Source organism: Seriola dumerili, unplaced genomic scaffold (assembly GCF_002260705.1).
Source record: "Seriola dumerili isolate Sdu_G_001 unplaced genomic scaffold, Sdu_1.0 BDQW01000073.1, whole genome shotgun sequence".
Classification (NCBI taxonomy): Eukaryota; Metazoa; Chordata; class Actinopteri; order Carangiformes; family Carangidae; genus Seriola; species Seriola dumerili.
In genome coordinates, this window is record NW_019174328.1 from 5,287,218 (window position 1) to 5,311,362 (window position 24,145).

The 24,145-nt window shown below is 40.6% G+C and overlaps 1 protein-coding gene across 1 annotated transcript; it reads right to left on the bottom strand.

The window, feature by feature from the left end:
- Window positions 1-478: 478 nt before the first annotated feature.
- On the bottom strand, window positions 479-21,999 carry sptlc3 (serine palmitoyltransferase long chain base subunit 3). The gene is made up of 12 exons (XM_022743748.1): window positions 21,751-21,999; window positions 19,652-19,843; window positions 18,667-18,821; window positions 17,448-17,596; window positions 13,895-14,019; window positions 11,952-12,045; window positions 9,611-9,716; window positions 8,071-8,290; window positions 5,186-5,312; window positions 3,205-3,340; window positions 1,481-1,610; window positions 479-1,154 (listed from the first exon to the last, which is right to left on the bottom strand). The coding sequence occupies exons 1-12, from the start codon at window positions 21,850-21,852 to the stop codon at window positions 1,041-1,043; spliced, it is 1,650 nt and encodes a 549-aa protein (XP_022599469.1). The 5' UTR covers window positions 21,853-21,999; the 3' UTR covers window positions 479-1,040.
- Between the last annotated feature and the right edge of the window lie 2,146 nt (window positions 22,000-24,145).

The following is a 24,145-nucleotide window of genomic DNA, read 5'->3' on the forward strand; positions in this document are numbered from 1 at the left end:
AGGTGCTGCATACTCTGCATGCTTACCTTCAAAACTGTTACGCAGTTTGTGTGTGAAAGAGAACAGCGGGTCTTTAAAACATCAAGAATTAAGCTGTTAAGACTCGGTGAATATGAGCAGTCTCGCCACAAAACAGGCCATAACACCTTTTTTACTCTGCGCAGGAGTTGTTGCGATTTAAAGGCTTGTCAGAGACGTAATTGCTGCATGATCTATTAGTTACAGGAAGGTTATCATTTACTGTGGAGATGAAAGCGGTGTTGTACTGAGGACAATTTTTATAAAAACAGATCACTATGGAACGCAATAAAGTTATCTTTGTCATCTTTTTTCTCAATCACATCAGCCATGAATAGTGTAAATAATCATGTGTCAGGAAATGAGCACAGCTCCAGAGGGATGGTCCGGGATTTTCAGAAGCCTGCCATCCGAATAATTAATCAACCTTCCTATCAAAAACACATACAGGAAGTTCTCATGTGTGGTATTTGTGTTTTATTGGAAAATAAAAGAAAAAATGAAAATCGGCAGACTCAAAATTTTAGTAACGTAGCTTTACACCAGAGGGGGAAATTTACAAAACTACTTCTTTGTGCTAGGGAAGTAAATGGAATCCTTGCATCTCAATGTGCATTACAATCTAATAATAACTACCACCAGCTTTTTTAATAAGTGACGGCTGATATTAATTTATGAGAAGCAAAAAATGCTTCCTAAAAGTTTTCAACGTCTAAATATAGACGAGTAATCACAATAACTTTATACAAAAGGATGTGCCCTCTTTTGATCTAAAATGTCTTCAAATGTGCAGATGAACCGAACTAACAATATGTGATTTCTCTCTATAAAAAGATAAATAGCTCAAGATTTGAGACCAATGCAGCAATTCTTGTGCAATAATTAAATATGTGTAATAAAAGTATTTCAATAAGTGTTCTATTAAATCACAATGTTTTACAAACATATAAAAAGCAGCTGCCAAACATTTGGCCCCTTAGACTTAGTTTTGACACTGTGAAGTGAAGGTGTCAGGGGTCATATCAGCTGTCCAGCTCAAAGTCTGTCTCATCACAGAGGTCAGACCGAAAGGAATATTTTCGCCGTGAGAACTTCAGACAGAGAGCGTCTCCCACCTCGTTCAGATGGTGCAGCACCTGAGGACAAAGGGAAAGTATAGGGAAATTATATGTTTGATTCAGATGAAAAAATTATCCTTAGGCCACAGAGAGGAATTTCATGTTAGTAAATTTCTCTCTCCCTGTGTGTGTGTGTGTGTGTGTGTGTGTGGGTGTGTGTGTGTGTGTGTGTGGGTGTGTGTGTGTGTGTGTGTGGGTGTGTGTGTGTGTGTGTGTGGGTGTGTGTGTGTGTGTGTGTGGGTGTGTGTGTGTGTGTGTGTGGGTGTGTGTGTGTGTGTGTGTGGGTGTGTGTGTGTGTGTGTGTGGGTGTGTGTGTGTGTGTGTGTGTGTGTGTGTGCGCGTACCTGGTCCAGCATGGCTCTGGTGTGTGCTGCAGACAAACAGAAGCGAGCTCGGGCCTCTGTAATCGGCGTGGCTGGAAAGCCGACAACCACTACAGCAATTTTCCTCTCCAGCATTTCTCGAGCGAAAGCCCTGGTCAGCAAAAAAAGAAGAAGATGTTTTAGTACACAAAAGCACAAGAATCAATTGAAGGAAATACAGTAATCTATATTTTTGTAACATTAAATTCCTTGAAACTTCTGAATTAAAATATCTGGAACATCAGATGCTAAATTGCAATATTAAACACGTTGAACTGTTTCTCCTGTTTACGTCTATTCAGAATTACAAATGCCACCTCTCACCAACAACAGTGACACCACTGACCTATGAAGTCCCTGGTGCTCATGTGTCTGCACTACACACCAGCTGACTATTGAACTGGATTAGTGCAAAAACATCGACATGAAGAGCTAAACACAGAATACAAAACTATGCAATATTTTAGCTCACATTTCTCACATACTTATCATATTTTTAAGGTTTGAAGCCTTAAAATGTGCAGTGACCCCACAAGTCACCTCAGAATGAGCTGCTTTGCCTCATCACATTAAAAGTCATGAGGAATGTTGCTCTTTCTGGCCCTTCCAAATCCTTAATCATGTGGTTGGGATGTGCGGTAAGAATGACTTGTGATAATTTCTGTAAAGCACGATAAATAATAATAACACACAGACACACACACACGCAGACACGTAGCTATCAGTTCTATGTGGTTGAAGCAGCAACATCACTGATGCCTTTTTACGTCACTGAGGCCGAGCAAAGAATGATTCCTGTGGACGGCTTGGAGAGTTCAGACCTTAAAATGAGTTCTGAAAATGGTTAAGATGGTTTTCAATTTTCTGGATGACTTGTTGATGTGTCTAGTGCTCTGTACAGATGCTGGTGCAGAACCTCAATCTAACACCAGCATCTTTAAGACCTCTCTATGTCATTAGGACAATGGCAGGAATCCAAAACGACTAACAAAGTAAAGGCCAGAAGAAGATTTAATATAGAGTAGAGTAGCTACAGACACATTACTCTCATACAATTGCATAAGAAATACAAGTCAGTGTTACAGGAATAAAATTCCATAGATTTTGAAATCTCATTGACAAAATCATGAAATAACAAGAGGTAACACTATAATTGTTTTAGAAATGTCTGTTTTTCCAAATAATATTTAAGGATACACCTGGTGAAATTCAACTTTTTTCCAGTTTCCCATGTAAACCGATGTGAAACCATAAACTGCTACTGTGGTTAAATACGATAGCAGCTTCTGATTATGGTAGTTTCTGGGCTGGAATGGCCTTTCCAAGGATATTAATGGTGACTGGCATTGAAAGACACTTTATACCCAATTGATTATACCTGAGTGGCGCAAACAATCCTTGGTTATAACTAATCAATACCTTATGTTTTCCCTTAAGTGGTTACAGATTACAGACAGTTACCCAATCTACACTGTCTACAAGGTCTACACTACTGAATCATAGAAACTTTGGAGTGTGTAAGATGTCAGCCATCCAGATCACTCAGAGATGATACACACTGAGCTGACATGAAATTGCTTATGACAACAACAAATAGTGAAGTTAATATTATTGATTAGCATTGATTAGTCTATGTACAATAACTATTCAATTAATTTTACTCTAAAAGCGGTGAGTGTTTTTGGTGAAAGTTTAAATGTACTTACACCACTTTGCCTGGCATGTAGAGCAGGATTGGAACCACTGGTGAGTCATCATTGCCATAGATAATGAAGCCCATCTCCTTCAGTCTGGCCCTGAAGTATCTCGTGTTCTCTGCCAGCTGGCGGATCCGTCTAATGCCTCCAATTAAAAAAAGGACAGCACCAGATGTACATGAGCAAAGCACCAACTCACTGCTGTTTTTCCACATATTTCCACCGTCCCCTGCACAGAGGGACGTCACCTGTCAGTGGCGGCTAATGTAGTGTGTAGTGTTCTTTGCAGTGCCATCTCATCCTAAGTCCTGCACCTCCATCTGGGCCATTCCAGCCTCCACCATGAACTTGCTCATGATTACATCTCAGCTGCACCAGCAGATGGTTCAGTTTTGTCTGCCTGACGGCATGGTATATGCACTTGCACGTTGCCAAGATGAGCGTTTGCAAATTGGATACAATGGAATTTGCACAAAATGAGTGACTGTGGACTGCCACTGGAGCATAGCCATGACTGAGACAAACTATGCTTAAGCATCACATGTATTACAGATATTGCACATACATTAGAAAACAAATCAAAGTCAGCAGAGGGGGTGTGTATTGTTAGCCCCCTGTGTTCCCTAACAATGTGAATCACTGGGGAGCCTGGTTGCTCTGTGGCTGCAGCAGAGTTTGGCATGGCCCAGCCTTGGAACACAGCTCTGTTTCCCTTTGATTACCTGGGAACAGATTGGCAGTTCTTTCAAAGGGATGTAAGAGAGCACTTTAAATCCCCTTATCTCAGCAGAGAGAGAGGGGAAAAAAAACATAACATTCGGGCATCTGCCAAAAAGCACAGGCCCCATTTTGTAAATTATTCCTCTGCTAAGATAGAGAGCATGGAGGTCAAAAACCTGCTGTCAGACACAAATCATATGAGTATGTGAGAATGTGTGGATGTTACTGTCTCTCTGAGCTTTTCCCTATTTCAGAGCCGTTGCCACCAGTTTGCTTTAAAGCGCGAAATTCAACATCAAAGAGAAAGATGAAGAGCACAGTGGAAGACTGAGAGAACGAGGAATAAGAACTCATCAGGCATATATGCAAATAGTATGTGACGTTTCTTGTCAGAGTGGGCTTTTATAGTGTTTTGATGGGCCCTGGAGCTGATGTTTTGAAAGGCTGCACTGTTTGCTGTGTCCCTCCCCTCTATCACACAGGTCAAGACTGATTTTTCCACAACAGATATTTCACGGGGCTACGTCAGATCCAAAGCATGTCTGCTTCAGAGCCAGAGGAGAAAGTTACTCATCTGTGGATGAAACTACAATGTACAATGTACCGTAAGACACCAGGCTTTAGTTCCTTCGAGTGATTAACCCATTACAGCACTCAGCGTGTTCTGTATCTCTGCATGCCACACAGTTTACATGGCTGCATATATTCGCCTTTGGTGTATACTTTAAGTCCCACAGGTTTGGCTAAAGTGAACTAATGTTACAACAGGTGATACTCATGGTATTACGGCTACAACTACAATAACTCAAGAAGAATTGTGCTGGCGGTATCAGGACTAGGCCGGTAATGACTACTTCCCTGCCCTTGTGTCTGATGCCATTAAAGCAGAAACTTTTCAGAGGTACAGTGTTCCTCACAACACACACATGTAAATGATTTCCTCTGTGTTAGGGTCACGTGTGCTCAGGGACTGCACGTCCCCCCTCTCTCTACCGCTGCAGACCCCTGTAATTGCTACCACATTTTCTGACCAAGCAGCTGTTTGTCTTTCCTTGCAGGTCTGGACTTAGTCCTAATGTTAACATTGGTACTGTCCTCTGGATTTGGTTTGCTGTTGTTTCCATAAAGATTATATAAAGGTGTAAGAATTTTTATAAGCCAGACATAATATTTGTCTGTGTGAAGAACATTAGGCTTGATGAGTATGTGGATAATAAGACTGAGATTGAGGATGACATTCACTGGATGGAGAGTGTGCTCAGATACTCACCCTCTGTGCTCCCGTCCTTTCCCATGATGCACCTTATGGCACGTATGATCTGCTCAGTGACCGGAGGGGACATGGCTGAGGCGTATACTGCACTGTGAGAATGACTGCGCAGGTAGTCCACCAGCTCCTGCAATACAGCACAGAGTGTCACTCAGATAATTAGCAGAGATAACAAACAATATGTTTACAATGTATTTTTGTTAAAAGACTGAGAAAAATCTGATAGTGTGTGTGTGTACAGACAAAAAACTGTTAATTTGAGATCTTCTCTGAAACAGAAGTGTGGCCCCTGCACTTTTCTTTTAGCACCACTAGATAGAGCTCACGTATAGTGAACACCTGAGAATCAATTAAAATACCTCAAGTCATTTCTCTGTCACTATGACTATCTTGGCATCGACTATAAAAAAAAGCTCTGGATCCTTTCCTGCTCTCCACTCTGAGGGAGCCAGCGCACTAATTTGAAAAAGAACCGATGCTGAAATGAGCCAGAATAAGGACTGTCATGCTCATTATTCCTAAATGTCAGCAGGGGATTAATTCTGCTAGTGGTTGTCAAGAGAAGAGCAGGATTTCAGGAAACTGATTCGGTCATGGGTCCCTAGAGCATGTGTGTGTAAGTGGTCTGAGGTTGGGAGCGGGCCTGGAGCTGTGATGGGCTGCTGCTCGGTGGCTGTGTGGTGGCCAGTGGGTGCGGGGTGATGACACGTAGCCGGAGATGCTGTCTGGCCACCATTTCCACTCACTGCCATCTGTCCCCACTGGGCGGCGGCTGTGGCTTCCTCAAACACGTAAGGGGAAGGGATTTTAGGGGAAATGCTCAAACGTAGGATAAGAACCCTGAAACAACCTGACATCTGTTTTCGTTTAAGGCAGGGGATTTTCACCGCTTTAGGGCCCTGCAGGATTTCGGTGCGACCAAGATAAACCAGTTAAGAGAACATGTCCGAAATCCATCTCGCGTCTGGGGCGTGGAGTGACAGCTCAGAGTGTTTCCTCAACCACGCTGTGGCCGCAATACTCATGTGGTGATACATGTCCACAATGCCACAGAGCTGGAGCTGTGCCAGAGCTGCACACACACTTGCACATACTTGGTTCCTCAGTGGATGTATTTAATAACCTTATTTCAGTGTGATCCAGGCTTTAAGTAAAGGGTGAATGACTAACATCTCCTTCATGCAAGGTTGAAGTGAATTAGAAGGAGCTTGGAGTGTATTTATTGGGGTATTTATTTTTGGCACTCCCATAAAATAGCTATAACATGACTGTTTTCCAGAACACATCTGCTGAGTTTTTTTGTCGGTCAACCCGAATCTACTTAATGTAAGATTTGGGGGATTTCGCCACAACAACAAAACGTCAAATCTAAAGGCTTTCTCTCTCCTTTCCTGCCTGTTCCTTTCAGGAGTTTACTACAGCCAGCTGTCAAACCAGGCAGAGTGTTCATACTTCAAACATTATCATGCTTGTTAAAAGTCATCCTGTTAAATCTGGAACGCAGTTCCGACGCCTGCCACAAGAAGGGGCTGGCCCTCTGCCAGCTTTACCTTCTTATTATGGCAGAGCGGGGCTGAACCGGCATAAGGCAACAGCAGGAAGGGTCCCTCTCTGAATACCTAATTCAAACAACATGGCCGTTTCCTCTGTTGCTTTCTAATCAACTGCCACAAAACCGATGTGGTTATGTACTAAAGTGTACTTTTTAATGGAGTAAAAAAGAATTACAAAGGCCCGGAGTCAGAGCCTGCGGAACATTTGTTGGACACATGAGAGCTATGAGAGAGGTGGGATATATGACTGAGTCTCAAACATCTTTAAAAACGGACCTGGGTAAAATATTGTATGATGTATTTTAACTTGCTTTGGAGCCAAATAAGTTAATGTTGTTACACAGTTGGTGGTTGCCAGGTTGTTCAAACAATGTCTGGAAAGTATCAGAGAGCCAGCTCGGTCGTTTGACTTTCTAAGAATGGCAATTTACCCACGGCTCTCTGGAACTGTTTCAATGCGATTAATCCCATTGATGTTTATCTTGAAATTTATCTTGACCCTGTTTTGGTCCAGGAGGATTAATTTTACATAGCAACCCAGTTTCTGCCTGACTGGTCTACTGCAGAGTTTACAAGTTCAGAGTTTTACAGGTTGGCTATGAGCTGGTGATATGGAGGCAAATGAAAATAGTGATGACAGATGGTATTATAATTTAAGTAAGGCAGGGTTGTTAATACTGTAAGTGTAACAAAAGAGTTAATAAAAAAGAATACAGCACCTCTTCTATGAGAAGATAGTTGCTGTTACATGTCAGTGTGTTAAGTTGGCAGCATTTGGTGGAAATGTCTGGGGGGTCCTGGCCTTCACACTGCAACTCCCCTAGTAGTGTTCTGCTTGAGGACCTTTACTGCATGTAACCCCCCCCCCCCCCCCCACACACACACACACACACACACACACACACACACACACACACTCTCTGGAGGTCTGCTCCAACTAGAGCAGGAGTTTTTATCAATTCTAGCTTATTTTTATCCTCTTTTTTTTATTCGACTCTTTTAGAAGGGTTATTCAGTATATGTATATTTGTCTTGCCTTGCTTCTCTCTCCTCATGTAATTATGTAATCTAATAATAATCTATAATCTTATTAAACAAGAAAACTTGAGTAGCCCTGCCTTGATAATAAATATGTGTAAGAAAATGTTATAAAATTGTTAAAAAATTCTCAGGTATAACAGAATTATATATACATATAACGGAAACAAAAAAACAAAACAAAAACTAAATCAAGAGGAAATTTCAGATATTTGGATCAACTGGACACATATATGAAATACTGACTAGAAGGCAGATTAAACTGAAATAGAAAATCCAAAGATCCACAGGAACCTTTTTTCCTGCGATATAGCCTCCAGCAGCCCCAAAGCTCTTGGTGAAGGTGCCCATCATCACATCCACATCAGCTGGGTTCACATCAAACAGCTCGGTCACACCCCGGCCTGATGGTCCCACTGCTCCGATACTGTGGGCTTCATCCAGGTACAGATACGCTTTATACTTCTGCTTCAGAGCGATGATCTCTGGAAGTCGCACCACTGATCCTTCCATGCTAATGACAGAGAGTCACACAATCTGAGAATACATTTACAAAAGGGACAGCACAGGCACACGCATTTCATCATTTATAAACTCTTAATATGATCAAATTTCAAAGGAAAAGAATTTGACCCCAACTTCACGTTATCCACTGCAGAGCATCTGCAAATGCATACTACATAATTTGACATGCCACAGTCTTCCAAGAATCTTTCTGCTGGCCTCTTCTGCTTTACTCCCACCTCTCTCCCATCTCTTCCTCCCCTCTGATGCAAGCCTTTTAAGGCTACAAATAGACAGCATGAGAGAGTATACTGCTGGGGAATGGAGCAATCCCAGACCTGCTATCCAAGCTATGGCTGAGAACGTCTGCAGCCCAAATGACATAAGACAGGATTTCACCAGGACCGATGAGGACATCAAAGGCAGGCCCAGGATCTAGCTAAAGCATGCTTACTCCTTATCCAAGCTTTTTGATGTTAACGGGAGATGTTAGATGGAGCATTAGCTCTTTCAGTGCTGTACCGAAAGGCAGCATTTCTCTCTAATGTCTGAGCTCGGCATTAGACATTATTCCCTGATAAAGGCAGTCTGATGAGGTGCAATTAAGTTGTCTCTCAAATTAGCAGGACTGTTGTTACAACTAATTATTGTATTAATACCAACTGAAGGTTTTCGATGCCATAAAACAACTTAACTTCACAGCTGACTGAATGTGATTAAATGTCTTGAGGAAAAAATAACAATGACATAAAGCACAATGAATATGTCATGTTTTTGTTAAGAAAACCTGAAATGTAAGGCGAGATAGAGGGCAAAGAGAGGGAAGAAAGGAGAAAAGAAAATGGCCGTGATAAACAGTTGGAACTGGGGGTGTAGCCAAGTCAATCTCTGTGGCTTCACTTGGCCTTGATTTGGAGCTAATGAGCAGATGGAGAGGGTCACTAAGACTCGGGATAGCTCACTGCCGGGACAGACACACAATACCTTCCTCCTCTCTCCAGTAATCAAACAGTACCCAACCATACACACACACACACACACACACACACACACACACACACACACACACACACAATCTATTATTCAAGGGTGGAGAGGGAAGCAATTGAAAAAGAGACCATTACAGGGACTGCTAAACACAGGCTGAACACTCTGCTCAGGTTACAAATTAAGATTTCTGCCTGAGTCTGGCTGTGGAAAGCTGCTCAAAACCACCTGGAAGCCCATACTAACAAAGACTGATACAATAGCTCAACTGACCCAAGACATGTGTCTGTGAGGGAGAGACTATTCTAAGGTGTATGTGGGTTGTATAAGAACAACAACTGACCTATAGATGCCTTCCACCATGATGAGGATCTTCCTCCAGGGCCTGTGAGTCCGAGGCTGCCCTGAGCAAACCGCCTCTCTTAGCATCTTTTCAAGACTGTGCATGTCTGACAGACACACACACACACGCACACACACACACACACACACACACACACACACACACACACACACACACACACAAACACACACACACACGCACACACAAACACACACACACACACACACACACAGGAGAGTGAGAAAGAGAGTATTAAAGCAGGGAAGAACACAGCAATCAAATTGAAATGCACAGCTTGGTAAGGGAAAAAACAAAGAACTTAATGCACAGTAACGTATGAAGTAGAAGTTTAGGCTTGTACATATACAGTAGAGTGTAGCAATAATCAAATCAAAGTATACAAGGAACACTGAGTTAAACCAAACAACAGTGTGTTGAGTAATAATTTCCACTGGGCAGGGCAGAGTACATAAGGCACTATTTTATCTGGCAGAAACACCTTCCACAAACTACACACAGTAAATACCTCTGCACTCTGATTTTAATGCGCACCTGCAAAATCTGTATCAGAGAGGATTACAAACTGAGCTAAATATGGCTTAGGCCAAAGGTATGTTCAGCACAGTCTGCATGGCTGCTTAAGATTATGATTGAAATTTTGGCTTCAATAAAATCATTTCCCAGTGGCATGTGAAGTTTTTAACAGGTATGGGTGACACAATTAATGATCCTCATCCGCACGCCAGCAGATGGCAGTATTGAATAGCTGTAGCTAATAAGGAGCATTATTCAGAGTGTGACTGCAATCCAACCAGCTGAGCAGCGAGTTAACCTGTCAAAACTTATAATCTGTCATGGATGATTGATATGGCTGCCACGACACAAAAACAAGTTTTGCTTAAGAGGCAGACGATGCTCTTCTGATAAAATCACTTCCTGAAGCTCAACAGAACATAACTCACCTAATGTTATTAATGCCAGCATTGGGAGAAGCCTGACAGTGAAAGAGGAATCCACAGTGACTTGCTTTGTGCAAAGACAAGAATGAGGGAAAGATAAAACATGTTGGGATATGAGACACTGTATGACTGTGATGAGAAGGTTGGCAGGCTTTGCTTCTACACACGACATGTGAATCCATGAAATGTTTTCATCCTATCTTTGCACTGACACTCAGGTTGAAGAAATGCTACTAGCTTAATACACAAAGAATAAAATTTGAAAGGATAACAATGCTAATCCTCAAAAGGAGCGTCCGTTCTTCTTCTTGAAATATTTCCAAAAAACAAGCCTGACACGCCTTACATAGGCTAGACTGGACAAACCGGTTCATCTTCCCTCTGGTATGAGATTCCCTCAATGTTAAAGATTGGCCACTTAAAACCTTACACATTTCAAATCATAAACAGAGGATCCCAGAACTTTTAGAGAGACTACATTGCATCACTATCATTACATCATTGCAATCACTAAATATTTATTTTCTTATTTATCTTTTGTTGCGGCTAAGTTAACTGGTATAACCCCTTTAGTAAATATTGGCTTTGTGCTGATTAAAGAGTGTAAGCGTCTGGTGCTGGAAGTATAAGGCAGGGAGGGGTCAACTGCTCAGGTGCCTGAGGGCTCTTTGCCTTTAGACAGGCCTTTGGGATCTGCTTGGAGGACCCATAACTGACTCTGCTTGTACCTGTCAGGACACATTTGCTGCTAGAGGACTGGTTCATTTGTCCTGTCTCCAGAAAGAGCAGGTGATGTTTCCAGTGCTAGCACAATGAATGCTATATCATTCATGCTTAATAATTCTCCTTTATCTATTCACAATATGTGATTTGATATTACAAGAGAACAGGAAGCTTAAGTAAGATGACATTTTCATGTAAAAAAAACAACAAAAAACTTGTTTTAATGCTCTGTTGCGGACGGATAAAACACAGTTGTGACTGTAAACTGAACCTGTTTCATTAAAGCCTTTACATTTGCTGCTCTAAACACAGAATATTAAGTAGGTCTTTCCTAAGGCAAATCCTGTACCGCACAGAGAGTAATGTGTTTCTTGCACTAGCAAAAGTTTGGGATGAATAGAGGAAAAACTGGCTTCTGTGAGATGCAGTATTCACTGTGGATGCACAGCTGATATCAAATTTCATCAGCAGATAATCTCAGGACAGAACAGACATAGAGCTTGATGCTCTGGCAGGTACAGGGCAGGATTGTTAAGCACCACAAATGTTAGAAAACTGAAACAACATGTCTCTCACTGTTTGTAACATTGTAAATGCTGTGTATTATTAACCAGAAACACTATGACTCATATTCAAAATTAAATAGTTCCTGGACTTACTGTTGTGTTTAAACACCCGGATGGTTGCTCCCGACAGTCTGGCCCCTAAGATGAGAGATGTGTGATTGAGCTCATCGCTCAGTATCAAACAACCCTGAAAACCAGCAGAGAGAAAAGACTTTGTTCAAATGTCCCTAAGAAATCTTTTCAATTCCAGTGTAACACCCAGATAGAACAGGATATAGTGGCCCTCAGAGCTCAACAAAGTGCAACTTAAGAAAACACATGCAAATAGACAAAACACAAAGCAAATTCAGAAAACTTCTTCTTGACAACACATGCACTGCAAATACCCACAACATAAGCAAATACAAAAAACACGGTGAAGAACAACAGAGGTGTTTCCAGGGGACACTAAAAAGTGATTAACCCGGTTGGGATGCACTTGTTCAATGCTTTGTGATTTTTGAAGTTAAAAGCATTAAAAAAAAGTGTGCATGAATGCATTATAATACATGCATGCAAGTGCGTCCCAGCCGGGTTCATCACTTTTTTGTGTCCCCTGGAAACAATTCTGTTGTGTTGTGAATGTTTGCAGCATGGTTCTGTATTTGGTTGTGTTGTGTATATTTGCAGCACATGCGTTGTCAAATTGATGAAGATGTTTTCTGAACTTGTTTGTTTTGTCTATTTGCATGCGTTTGCTTAAGCTGCAGTGCGTTGAGCTCTAAGGGCCACCGTAGAACAGATAGTGTATGATGGCATTTTGGATTTAGTGGTCTATGTTTGGTGAAGAAGCCAATTAGATTCTCCCCTTGGTTACGGAAAAATATAGTTGGCTTGTAAACAGTAAACACTGTATGACTGTATATGGATGAAAATAATTGCAGTATATACTACCCACCCATATGATTTTATTTGTTTTCTGAAAAATTGCCTAGTTTTGTATATTTCAACATGAATTTTGTGCTTTTATTCTCTGTCCTGAATAATGTAATGTATGCTAGTTGGCACTGTAAAAAGATCCACCTGGCCAATTATCTGGCAGCCCATTCCTCCTACTCTGCTCCCATTCACACTTAAATCTATGTATGTTAGTAGTTGCATCCAATGTACGTGATAATTGTTTTTCACTTCTATCATGTCTGTTTCAGCCAGAAGACTCATCATACTCTTAATAATAGAGAATATGGTACTTCACATTCCATAGAAATCAGCATGCAAATGAATTCAGCTATTCTCTAGTACATTAACATATTTAACACTGAAGCTCCAAGCATTTGACTGCATTAGTTTGAATGAACCCTTGTAGAGGGTATGTTGACACCGTCTCAGTGACAGATACCCTCGGTTTGGCCTGGGGTGCAGCTGGCCTGGTCCCTGGTCTACCAGCAGCTGTCACTCTGCCTGCACAGCAAGGCCTGTCCTGGCACAGTCTGTCCCTGTAGGACAGAGTTGGCAGTGTGGGTTGACCCCAGCCCCAGCAGGGTTACTGTGGGGGCTGCAGCCTAAGGGGCTGCTACACCTCTTGAGCTGCATAAATGACCCCATTCTCATCACTTAAACCATCAGCCTCCCCTTCCTCCTGTCCAGTCCAATCACATATATTCATGCTGTGTGTTGCCCCTGGTAACCCATGACTGTCTGTGTGAGCCAGGCTGGTGTGCCAACAGGCCAGAGTATGGGTAATCATCCCCTTGAGTGGTGCTCTTAACAAAACCTGCCCTTCCTTGTCTATGTGTCTGAAAGCAGCTATGTATGCCCAGAGCCTCGTCCTCCTGGCTACTGTAATGTTTAATTATGATTTTAATTAATGGGGGTGGATCAGGAGTTATTCGCAGCTGAGTTTACTTGACTGTTATTCATTAATTTAGGCTATATGCAAGAAAGGAACAAAAGCTAAGCTAATTAGATTAATTTCTGCAGCACTGTGAAAATTACACACATATGCAATAGTATTTCCTATATACGGCATGTGCCATTTACTATGTAAAATCACATACCTTGCCAACAAGTGCAGCAATGTTCATTGAATTGGTGGCGAAACCCATCCCAAAAGTCATGGAGGACTCTACTCTAAGGAAACTGGCCACAAGTTTCTCCAGCTCTTCATGGATGCTCAGGTTACCTACAAGACAGAGATCACAAAGGATGAGTCACCCTGTGACAAGATCACTCTACCTGGTGGTTTATCTATTGGTTTAGTCCGTGGGTTCTGCTGTTCTTTGGCATCCAATCACAACTTTTGGCAGAGATAAATGCTTCCTGATAAAAAACAAGAGACCCACAGGCAAAAGTGTGGACTACCAGCACACAGAGTGTCAGCACCTTCTCGCTCTCTGGGGATTTTAAGAGCTTTATAAAGATTCAAGATGTGGTAAATTTGTAATTTAGTTCAACTACCCTTTTTCATCCCAGGTAATATCAAGGCAAGTCCTGCAAGGTCTAAAATGGTTCTGCAGCACATTTCGGGACTGAGGCAGTTGGTTATAACCCAATGTGACAGATGGGGACCAGAATTCGTTTAGAAAATTGATTCACCTGACATGGTGTTTTTCTATTTTGTGCAATAAAAGTGGGATTTTCAGGTATCTCCGGGGTGCTTTAGTACTGCCCTTGTGGTCAGCTGATAAAAAAAGAATTACTATCATAATTGTGTGCTACAGAGAGAAAGGCAGTGAAAGGTTCATATATACTGTATTTTATTTCTGCTGGCTCTGGTAGAAATATACTATAACATACTGTATGAGCTCCATAAATTTTAACTCACTCTATACTTGCTATACCATGCTATAGTAGTTACTAGTCACTACACTGTAGACTCAAAGTTAAATAAAATACAAATACTTAAAACTCATTAGTGTTCTGTTACTGTAAAGACACAGTTGCCCACATCACAAAAGTAATAGTGTCAGTAAAAAGACATTTAATGAAGCATTTTTATTTGAAAACCTGCAAGATGGAAACACATTTATTCAGATACCATCAGCACTGTGAATGAAAATTAATCCTGGTATAGAGGGGTGATGTCATTAATTCAATCCTCATAAGAAAATGGTGCATTAATTGCATATACATGGGATACTTACCACTGTAGTCATAATCGATGAGAATCAGTAACCAACGAGAGCAGGCATTAAAAAGTTCAAACAGACTGAATGTTTCAGGAAGGACTGGAAAATGGATATTGAGTGATGTGTTTAAAACCATAATGCAGTGAAGCAGCTCTGTCTTTATGGTGATTCCTGTTCAGTGCTTTCCATCAGGCCTTACGCCAAGTCAAATTGATTCATACATTTCCTCAACCACTCAGACTCACAGCCCTTGCTGCCTCATGCAGCTTTTTTAATCAGACTGCAATGAACATTTGCTCTCTCTACAGAACATTTTACCTAGCTGTGGCTTCATAGGCATGCCCTGCCTTCTTATTGACATGCTAACCTCATAAGGCTGTTGTAGGTCCGCATACTCTTCAGGTAAGTAAGACTCCTTAATAGATCTGACTGAATAAAATCATATTAAATGTGGTCACCTGTCCTCTGAAGGTCACCTTCCTGACACCACAATCATCAAAGCTTGTTGATGAGAAAGCTAAATTACTATTGCCAGGGTTGGAAAGTGTTAATGTGGAGAGACAATAAAGAGTGTGCTCACGGCTAAATTTGTCACTTTCATTATGAACCTGTGACTGAGGTTTGTCTTCAAAGCCTTTACAACAAGACAAAAAAAAAAGAGAGTTAATCATTAGACAAATACAGCAGCACATATGGCTTTATTTTAAATAGTCCAATTATATCAGTATATACTGCACGTGTATGTATTATGGGTAATTTGCCATTCATTTGAAAGCATGACATCATTATCTAATTTACTGTATGTTAATGATTGCAGGAGAGTTGGGAACAGTGAGCTATCCATTAATACAAATCCATGAATGTTTGACGTGTGTTTTTTCTCAAGGTGTGCTTTCAGTGCACTTTGTATCTACTTACTAATGCCTATTTAAAAAAAAGAAACACCTCCTATTGTGCTCTCTGTGTACTTACACACATACAGTGTAGTTGTAGGAAAATTATTCATAAGTTTTTGCCAACTCAACGTGACTGAATTGAACTCGACCTTGGGAGGATGTCAGAGGCACAGAGTGTGAAAGAAGAATTATTTTTTGAATCAGATTTTTTTTTTGAAGAAAGCGAGTGCTGGTAAATTCAATAGAAACTCTTCCAGGAAATTTGGATTTTGAAGATCTTCCCTGATACAAATTGCTGCATGTGAACTAAGCCACTGGTGATGATGGTGTCACTTCTACTGCAGAGACACTGGGGTCTTTAATAATTGATGCTTCATAAAGTCTCATGGGAGACATGCTTGTTATTCCTTAACCCTCTCAGTGAGCCAGCTGAAACGCAGATTACAAACCCAGGGAAAAACAGTCCCATTTTGAAAGAGAAATAAACATATAAATAAATCACACAAATGAATAATGGATGGTGTGGAGTGTTTCTGTGTGTCTGTGTGTGTGTGTGTGTGTGTGGGGGGGGGTATGTACTTGCACTCTGACAAACATACGTATAACTAATGATCACATGCCCTTTAATTCCTGTGGTTTTCTCTGTTCTTGTCAAACTGCTGATATCATTCAGAACTACGGAGCGACTCAACTCGTCAGCTCACCTTGTGCTAGCTTTCAGTCAGTAGATACTGGTGTCAGAAATAAACAAAAACAAAAGTAAACATCACTGACAGAGAGAAAAGGAACTACTTCTCTTGAGGAAACTTTGCGTGCGGCCTTTTCAATGAGCTTCATAATGTTAATCACTCAGCAAGTTTTGTAGTTTCCTTTGAAAGAAAAAAACATACAATTGATGGCCAATTATTAGAGTTCACTGCTGCACCATTGCTATACTGCAACATGAGATCCTGGCATGCACAGCCACTTAAACACCATGAGAGGCAGGGTTGAAGTTCAGAGGATAAAACACCATTCAAAATTCATCTGAAGCCACAGATCCCAGGCTCTGATCCTTGCTGCTTAACACTTCCATCACATATGTTATTTTTGCATCCTTCCTAATGTCCAGGGTGTTTCATAATGTTACATTCCACTGTGATATCATTTCCAGCACTCCGCAGTGTGTACCAGTATGTAATGATCTCAGCTTATGCCCAAACGGTACATAATTTAACAAAGGTTTAATAATTCATATTACATTGCAGCCACTGAAAGATAATTAAATATGTGGGCAGTATAATTCACGAGAAAGATAATAAATGATGGCATATGTGATGAGGAGTTTCATTTCCAGTTTGATACTCAACCTATTCAGTGTCACTGGGGTCTGTCAGAGATTTTTTAAAATAGATGCACATGTCAGAAATTTGAAGCACTGTAAGATTAAAATAAAAGAGACACTGCCAATATGACTGACTTCAATTGTGAAGTGGACATTTTGCTCAAGATAAAATGATTGCTCTTACTAAAACTAGCTTAAGAGGGCAAGTGGCACACATTTTATTCTCATGTGTACAATGTTAAATTGACAACCACAACCTCACCTATTTCCTGCCTTGTGCTGCAAACCCCAACTCCATACTGGTGGATTTTGTCTGCCACAGTTTTCAGGAAATCAGCTTTGTTCTCAGCAAAACCGAGGTAGTTGTAAGAGCCCATGTTGACGGCATTGTGTATTGTCCTCCCAGTAAACCTGCAAGCATGTAAACATCAGGAATCAATTAGCCTTTTTCTATTGTTTCTACACATATGAGCACTCAGAGAATTAATTAGATGCTATAAAAAGTAATTAAAATTCAATTAAATATAACTGCTAATCACAAACTTGTTACTTCATCAGTGGAGTTTTGCTCATGAGAAGTGCAATTATAACAATGTTTATCTAATGTAAACAGCAGTGACTGCATGTAGAAGCAGCATTTGTTATTTTCATTTCCTTAGGTGTTTTTTAAAGCACCTAATCAAACATCCACAACTCATTTCAGCCAGAATCAAGAGATTATTCTCCCCTATAATATGCAAGTACACATGCAACTCCATAGTGAGTGAACTGGGAGTAGATGGGTTAGGGTTAGCGTCTGAGTGAAACAATTTCAGGTAAACATCATCTAAATTCACATGGTCAGTTAACAGTGTAGATCCCTGCTGTACATCATCGGAGCTTAGAAGTATTTTAAGGGAGCTGCGCCCTTTCGTCAACCGACCTACTTCTTCTCCTTGCTCGTGTAAACCTGCAAACCGCTACAAAACCCATCTGCATGTCTCTTTACCCATTCACAACACATCACTACAAAAGACAAACTGACTGCCCCATTTCTACTTTTTCCAGTCACATTAAACCTCTTTAAACATGTAATCCATGCTTACCCCTCTTTCCTGATTCATAATGTCAGTTCCCCTCCCCGTGGCTCTGTTCATATTCCTATTCATAATACATTCCCTGACCCTGCTGTGCAGCACAGAGGAATCTCAACTGTGGTCCACAAACTCAGGACTGACATATCCTTCCTGAGAAATACCCATGTATTTTATTTTCTACCTTCCTCTATTAGTTCATTGTAGAGGAGCTTGATTCATCTAATTAAATCTTGGTTGTCTAGTTTCTTGCTTTAGAAGAGAGATAATTGTGCTCAAAACATTTTCTTCCCTGTCTGAAGCTGGGAATAACACTTGTAAATGATCAAGTTGAGTAGTAAAATGATTATGAGCCAACAGTATGTCTCATCTACAGTATGTCTATCACAGATGACTCGATTACATTACCTGAATGTCCAGTTGTAGTCATCAGACACCCTCTCCATCAGGTCAAACACAGGCCCTGGCAGGCTGCATACGGGACGGTTCCAGTTGTCTCGTACCCTCATGTACAGGTTTCGAGTGTAGAAGTTCTCGAAATCTTGATAAAGTGGCACAAAATCCTGAAGTCAGAGAGAAACAGTTTAAACTACTAGGATGTCACAGAGTGGTGGCGCAATAAGAGTAGAAAAAGTGACCTCTTGAATTCTGATCACATTGATCGCACTAAGAGCTACTTGAACACTAGAACAAAGCAACCCTCTAAGACCATAAAGTTTTTCATTATATTGTGTCCACCTCTGAACTACATCAAGGCAGGTGACTTTTGTTATTCTGCTATAATCTTTCAATCCACCAATTCAGCTGTTACCTTGGCAGGGGAGTTAGATCTACAGTACTGTAGCTTTTACAGGTACTGTATATTTTCATACTTCAAGGCAATTTTCACATTGATCCCCTGACAATGGTGTCAACCAAGATTATTAGAGCCTTTGCCTTTTTTAAGGTTATAACTTTTTTTTTTAACATGAGCTGCACAAAACAAATGATTAACTACTACCAACTTATCTTAACTGCAATTTTTGAATTTAAGAATCGAAATCTATGGCAACACAATGGCTCTTATGTGGCACTGTTCAGGCCTTATCTAGAATCTAAAGCACAGTAACAAAGAAAGAACTTGAATCCTCTGAGATTTAATTAGGTCTTCAGCAGATATTCTCTGTGGTGTCCTGTCTCACCCATGGCAACACTGTAGTGCAGAAGAACATGAAGGAGGAAGGCTGAGGGAGAGCTTAAGAGCAAAAATTGAAATAATTAGGGGAAAACAAAATGTGTTAACACCCCAGGCAAACATGCTCTTCTCCTACAACTGCGTGCATGTGTGTGTCTACAGTATGTGTGTATGCCCTACAATATGCTTATGTTTGTGCTGATTGCATGTTTTACCTACCTTCTGTTCCTCTCTTTCCTGGGCAAGGTGGCACTTCTCTAAGCCCACAGCTCTGAGGAAATCTCTGAGGTAGCCAAATAGGGTGACGATGCCAAAGCCCAGGTATGTCATGACAGCCACGTACATGGGCGCCTGTTCAAAGGACTCCTGTCTGTGCTGCCTGGAGGCAACACTAGTCCCTGGGCCATTTTTCTATACAACAAGAGGCCCACATAAGCTGTCTTACATTGCAGATGAAACAAGAGAAAACAATACTGCTTGAATAAAAGCGAAGGGTGGTGGTTAACACACCAATTAACCTGAATAAAAAAAGGAGACAAACAGCAGCCTACTGGTGCACAGATGTAAGTAATACAAAGCTGAAGCAAAAAGAAAAAGAAAAAAGGAGGACTTTGCATAGTGTTGTTACACCAAATAAAAGATTTGCATTTTGCATTGAAAAGGTTCAAATAATTACAAAAGCGAGCATAGTCCGTCTCTGGGAAGCAGAATTTACCTACGAGTCAGCATGAGCAAGTTACAAAGATTGTAAAATACTTTATATTGTGAAAGAACTTAAATGTGCATTTGAAATTCTTGGCTGCCATTACAATTTAAGCTAACAGTTGAAATGATGCAACTTGCACAAGAAATTACAAAGAATTCCCTGTGCTATTCAAGGGAGCAGATTTCCAGATGAGTGGGGTGGTAACCCCAGTTTGTGCCTTTTATTGTTTTTTTTTTGTTTTTTTTTACAGTGAGATGTTTGCATAGGAGTCACAGAATTAGCAACTGTTTTTCAGAGAGATAAATTATTGCTTGATTGTTGCTTGAATTACTTACTGGTTTTATGAAGATATTTCCAAAATTTAAGAGCATTAATGCGTTTGACATGTCATTTCCGGCTGCCATGTTTGATTGGTATAACAGCAGGGCTTTTGATGCTTGATTAAAATCTCGGTTCTTGTGAAGCGAACGGAGTACTTTTTCTTTAAACCATTTATACAGAAATTCCACCTTTAAGTAGCGGTAAGTGTTACTTAATGTAACTGCTCGGGTTTGAAATATCACCATTTAAAGCTTAGCTAGCGTGTACGAAGATGCTAACAGTTAGCCCGTAAAAAGCTGCAGTTAGCATGTGAAAGGATAAAACTGTCATCCCTGTAAAGTGACCTGATGAATGGGGTCAAGATGGTGGACACCTAATACGCAGTCTATGACTCGGATGCAAACGCACTATACCCCCTTATATGTTACAATTAAATAAATATCAGGCTGGGGTTGTTTTTAAGTAAATCTATCCTGTCTCGGTTCTGAATGTCAGGCGTATTAAAAAAAAAAGAAGTACAAATGAAAACATAATTTGCTGGGCTAACTGACGCAGCTACAGGTGATGTTGCATTTTATTACAGATAGTTGGAGATTGTGTGACATTAAAATTCATACAAAAGAGAACTAGAACAGAATGGACAAGCTTAATTTGTAAAGACCACCTGTTACATCTAACTAATAAGTAACTCATTAATTGAAAGTGTGCATAGGCTACAATGTACAGAGAAAAATGTTAAACAGAAGCAGGCAGACTACACCTTCTTCACCTAACCAGCCTGAGGTCAGAGATAACCTGCTTTGAGGAAAAGGAAAAATTTCAGGGCGGGGTCGTTGGCTCTTTTATTGCTGTTTATGTTGTTCTTTTTAGGGGAACAATCCTATCCTCTGTAAAAAGAACGTCATATAGTTTGTGTTTGATTTTTTTTTAATTTTTTTTATTAGGTAGCCATATCACAAACCAGTTATTAGTACGTTCTACAACTGCTATATGAGATTAAGAACACAATGACATGATTAACTTTTATGTGCATATCGTCAAACACAGTGAGTACTATATAGATGTTAATTGTTGCTGTTTATTCAGTAGGTAAACAACCTCTGTGGGTTACAAAGTTTGCCTACGTCACAGAGGTCGATTCAGGTAAAGAGCCGCAATGAAACTAATGTTGTCATACAACATTTAAGATTGTCTATTCAAAAGGAAGCGGTAAAATACTCCGGGGACCATAAAGCAGGCGTACTGTGGTACACATATTTTTGTAAATAAAATCCGTCGCTGACAGACATACCTCTCTCTTGTTGTGATAGCCATTTTTCTTGATGTCTTCGCTTTTCAGTCCATTCTGGTTCAAATGTGTTTTTGAGTTGCCGTTAGCAGCAGTTCTTGACATTTTCCTGAAAGCACAGCAGCGACTGCCTCCTCTACTTTACTACCAGGTATAGCCGGTGTGCTTTACTGAACTTTAGAAAGGTGACTTCCTCCTTCTGTTGCTACGGTTCAGCCTCCTGTGAATTGTTGTTTGAAAATCGCGTTAAGCCTTGTGAAAGTCTCACTTCAGTTATCTGTTTCGATATGGTGTAAATGTGTCAACTTCCTCTTCTCCTTTATTCCAACGTGAAACTTTCTGAGCACTGTAAAACGCTTCAATTTACTGCTATTTTATACTAGACACCTTTAGTCACTTGTTGCAAGCAGATTTAAACAAAACATATGAGCTCATTAAATATGATGCATTGTTGTACAGCTACCAGACAATATATTTTGTTATAAATAGCCACACTTCAGCCAACTACAGTGTTACTTAAAAATATAAATATATAGCATGTATAAATTTAAAGTAGTACCCACCAGTTTCCTGCATAACAAGAACTTTTATTTGTGACACTTAAAGTACACTTTGTTTAGGACTTTTACTTGTACTTGAGTATATTTACACTGATGTACAAATGTGTCAGAAGGTAAAATTTCATATTGTCATTTGTTCACCTAATTTCAAATCAGGCTACTAAAGAATAAATGGTTGGGGAGTGAAGAAAACATGAGTTGTTTGCAGATGTGATTTATTGTAGCCTTGTCCTTATCTTTGAGTATGATCACTCCAGTGGTGATACCGTAGCAGTACACACTAAAATGCATCATCAGCAATGTCCATGTTTTGATGTTGAAAATTGAGCTATACATTATGATTTAATGTGGTACTTGTCTTGTTCTTGATGCAGAACTTGTCTTTGTGCATGCACAGGTCAGATGTCAGGCTCAGCCACATCTGGAGCTGAGAGGGTGTCAGTATCCGGCTCAAGGACTCCTCAGGACTAATGTAGGCGCTTGAACTCATGTTCAATGTGGTGCACTGGTGTCCTAAATGCACAGTTAGTAAAAACAAAATATTATTGCCTGCATGCACATACAGCCAAATAGATTATGTTTCATGTTACAGCTTTAAGCAGTAATGTGTGTAACAGTCTAGCGCTACACACCCTACAGCTACTGTGGCATTGTCTTTGCACAGAGACACGCCTATTTTAGAGCACAAAAGTGTACTCATTTTGCAGTTGCTCCAGTTAGTCTCTCTAGTTGATGATTTACTGTAATGTCATAAATCAGATACACTGTTATTGGCATAGGTCAAATCAAAATAGGCTTGTAAACTTACTCCTAAATGCAGGCTGTTGACAATTTGGTGTCTGCGGCATTGTTGAAATTTTCCCTTCTGGGCAAACACAGAGAGATTGTTTGTTAGTAAAAGGTCAACGCCTACTCAGTGGTCTTGTGGTGCGCTGAGTTTGTGGGTGCACAGTAAATCGGAATATGCACGGTGTTGTGACTGTTAGTGTAATGAGGGTTTTTCTTAACATATTGACATTGACCTATTGCAGTTTTGGAGAGCTTGTCTCTTGGTGGGCGTTCACAACTAGAATATGAGAAGCAGATAGGATACAGAATAATGTTCAGGGGAAGCTGGAGTTTGGAACGCAAGCGCATGTTTGAACATTATGCTGTGAGATTATGAGATGGTTTGCATGACAGTATCTGCTATAGCCTACACTCTCTACTTACTTTCTGTTGGGCTGTTCTGCTGGTGTGTGTGTTTAGACAGGGTGCACATTTGATTGAAGAGCTGCAATATGGGACATTTTACAACCTGTCTGATATCCTCCATCTCCATGCAATTTTACCACAATTCATTTATCACTATAGGTACGAGACTATCCTTCACAACTATTCACCATTTGACAGACATCATTTCCTCCTTTCCCAACACACTCCAATCGGAAATTGTGCTGTCTCTTTGACATGTGTCTAGAGGTCTTAAGTCTTCATTTAAATTGCAAAGCTGGTAGAAACAGGCCTTCTTTGAATGCATTGTGTGATGTTTTGGCTGAAAACACTCAGGCCCTGTGGGATGACATGTGTCATCTGCCATCACTTCAGAGCTGCCTTCACTTCACACTAACTGATGAGGGTTGGTGTTGTCTAATAACTCAAGACCCTTGTCAGGGAGGGAGGGAGGGGTGAACGCAGGCTGACACTTGAATGAGGGAAAACTAAGAAGGCTGACTGACTGTACTGAAGAGTGCTGGGAGATCATGGGTATTGCATTTTGAGTGAAGCAGAGAGAAAATGTCATATTGTGAATCCGGATTAGCTGGTCTGCATCTAACTGTTGCAGAGAGAACGATTGA

What these genes read in the sequence shown, in the direction of transcription:
- sptlc3 (XM_022743748.1), bottom strand. Translation starts at nt 21,852, where the DNA reads ATGTCAAGAACTGCTGCTAACGGCAACTCAAAAACACATTTGAACCAG. An exon ending in GCTATATCGCAGGAAAAAAG is followed by an intron (nt 5,313 to 8,070) that starts GTTCCTGTGGAT and finishes GCTGTATTGCAG; the next exon opens with GAGCTGGTGGACTACCTGCG. An exon ending in CCAGAGCCATGCTGGACCAG is followed by an intron (nt 1,155 to 1,480) that starts GTACGCGCACAC and finishes CTTTGTCCTCAG; the next exon opens with GTGCTGCACCATCTGAACGA.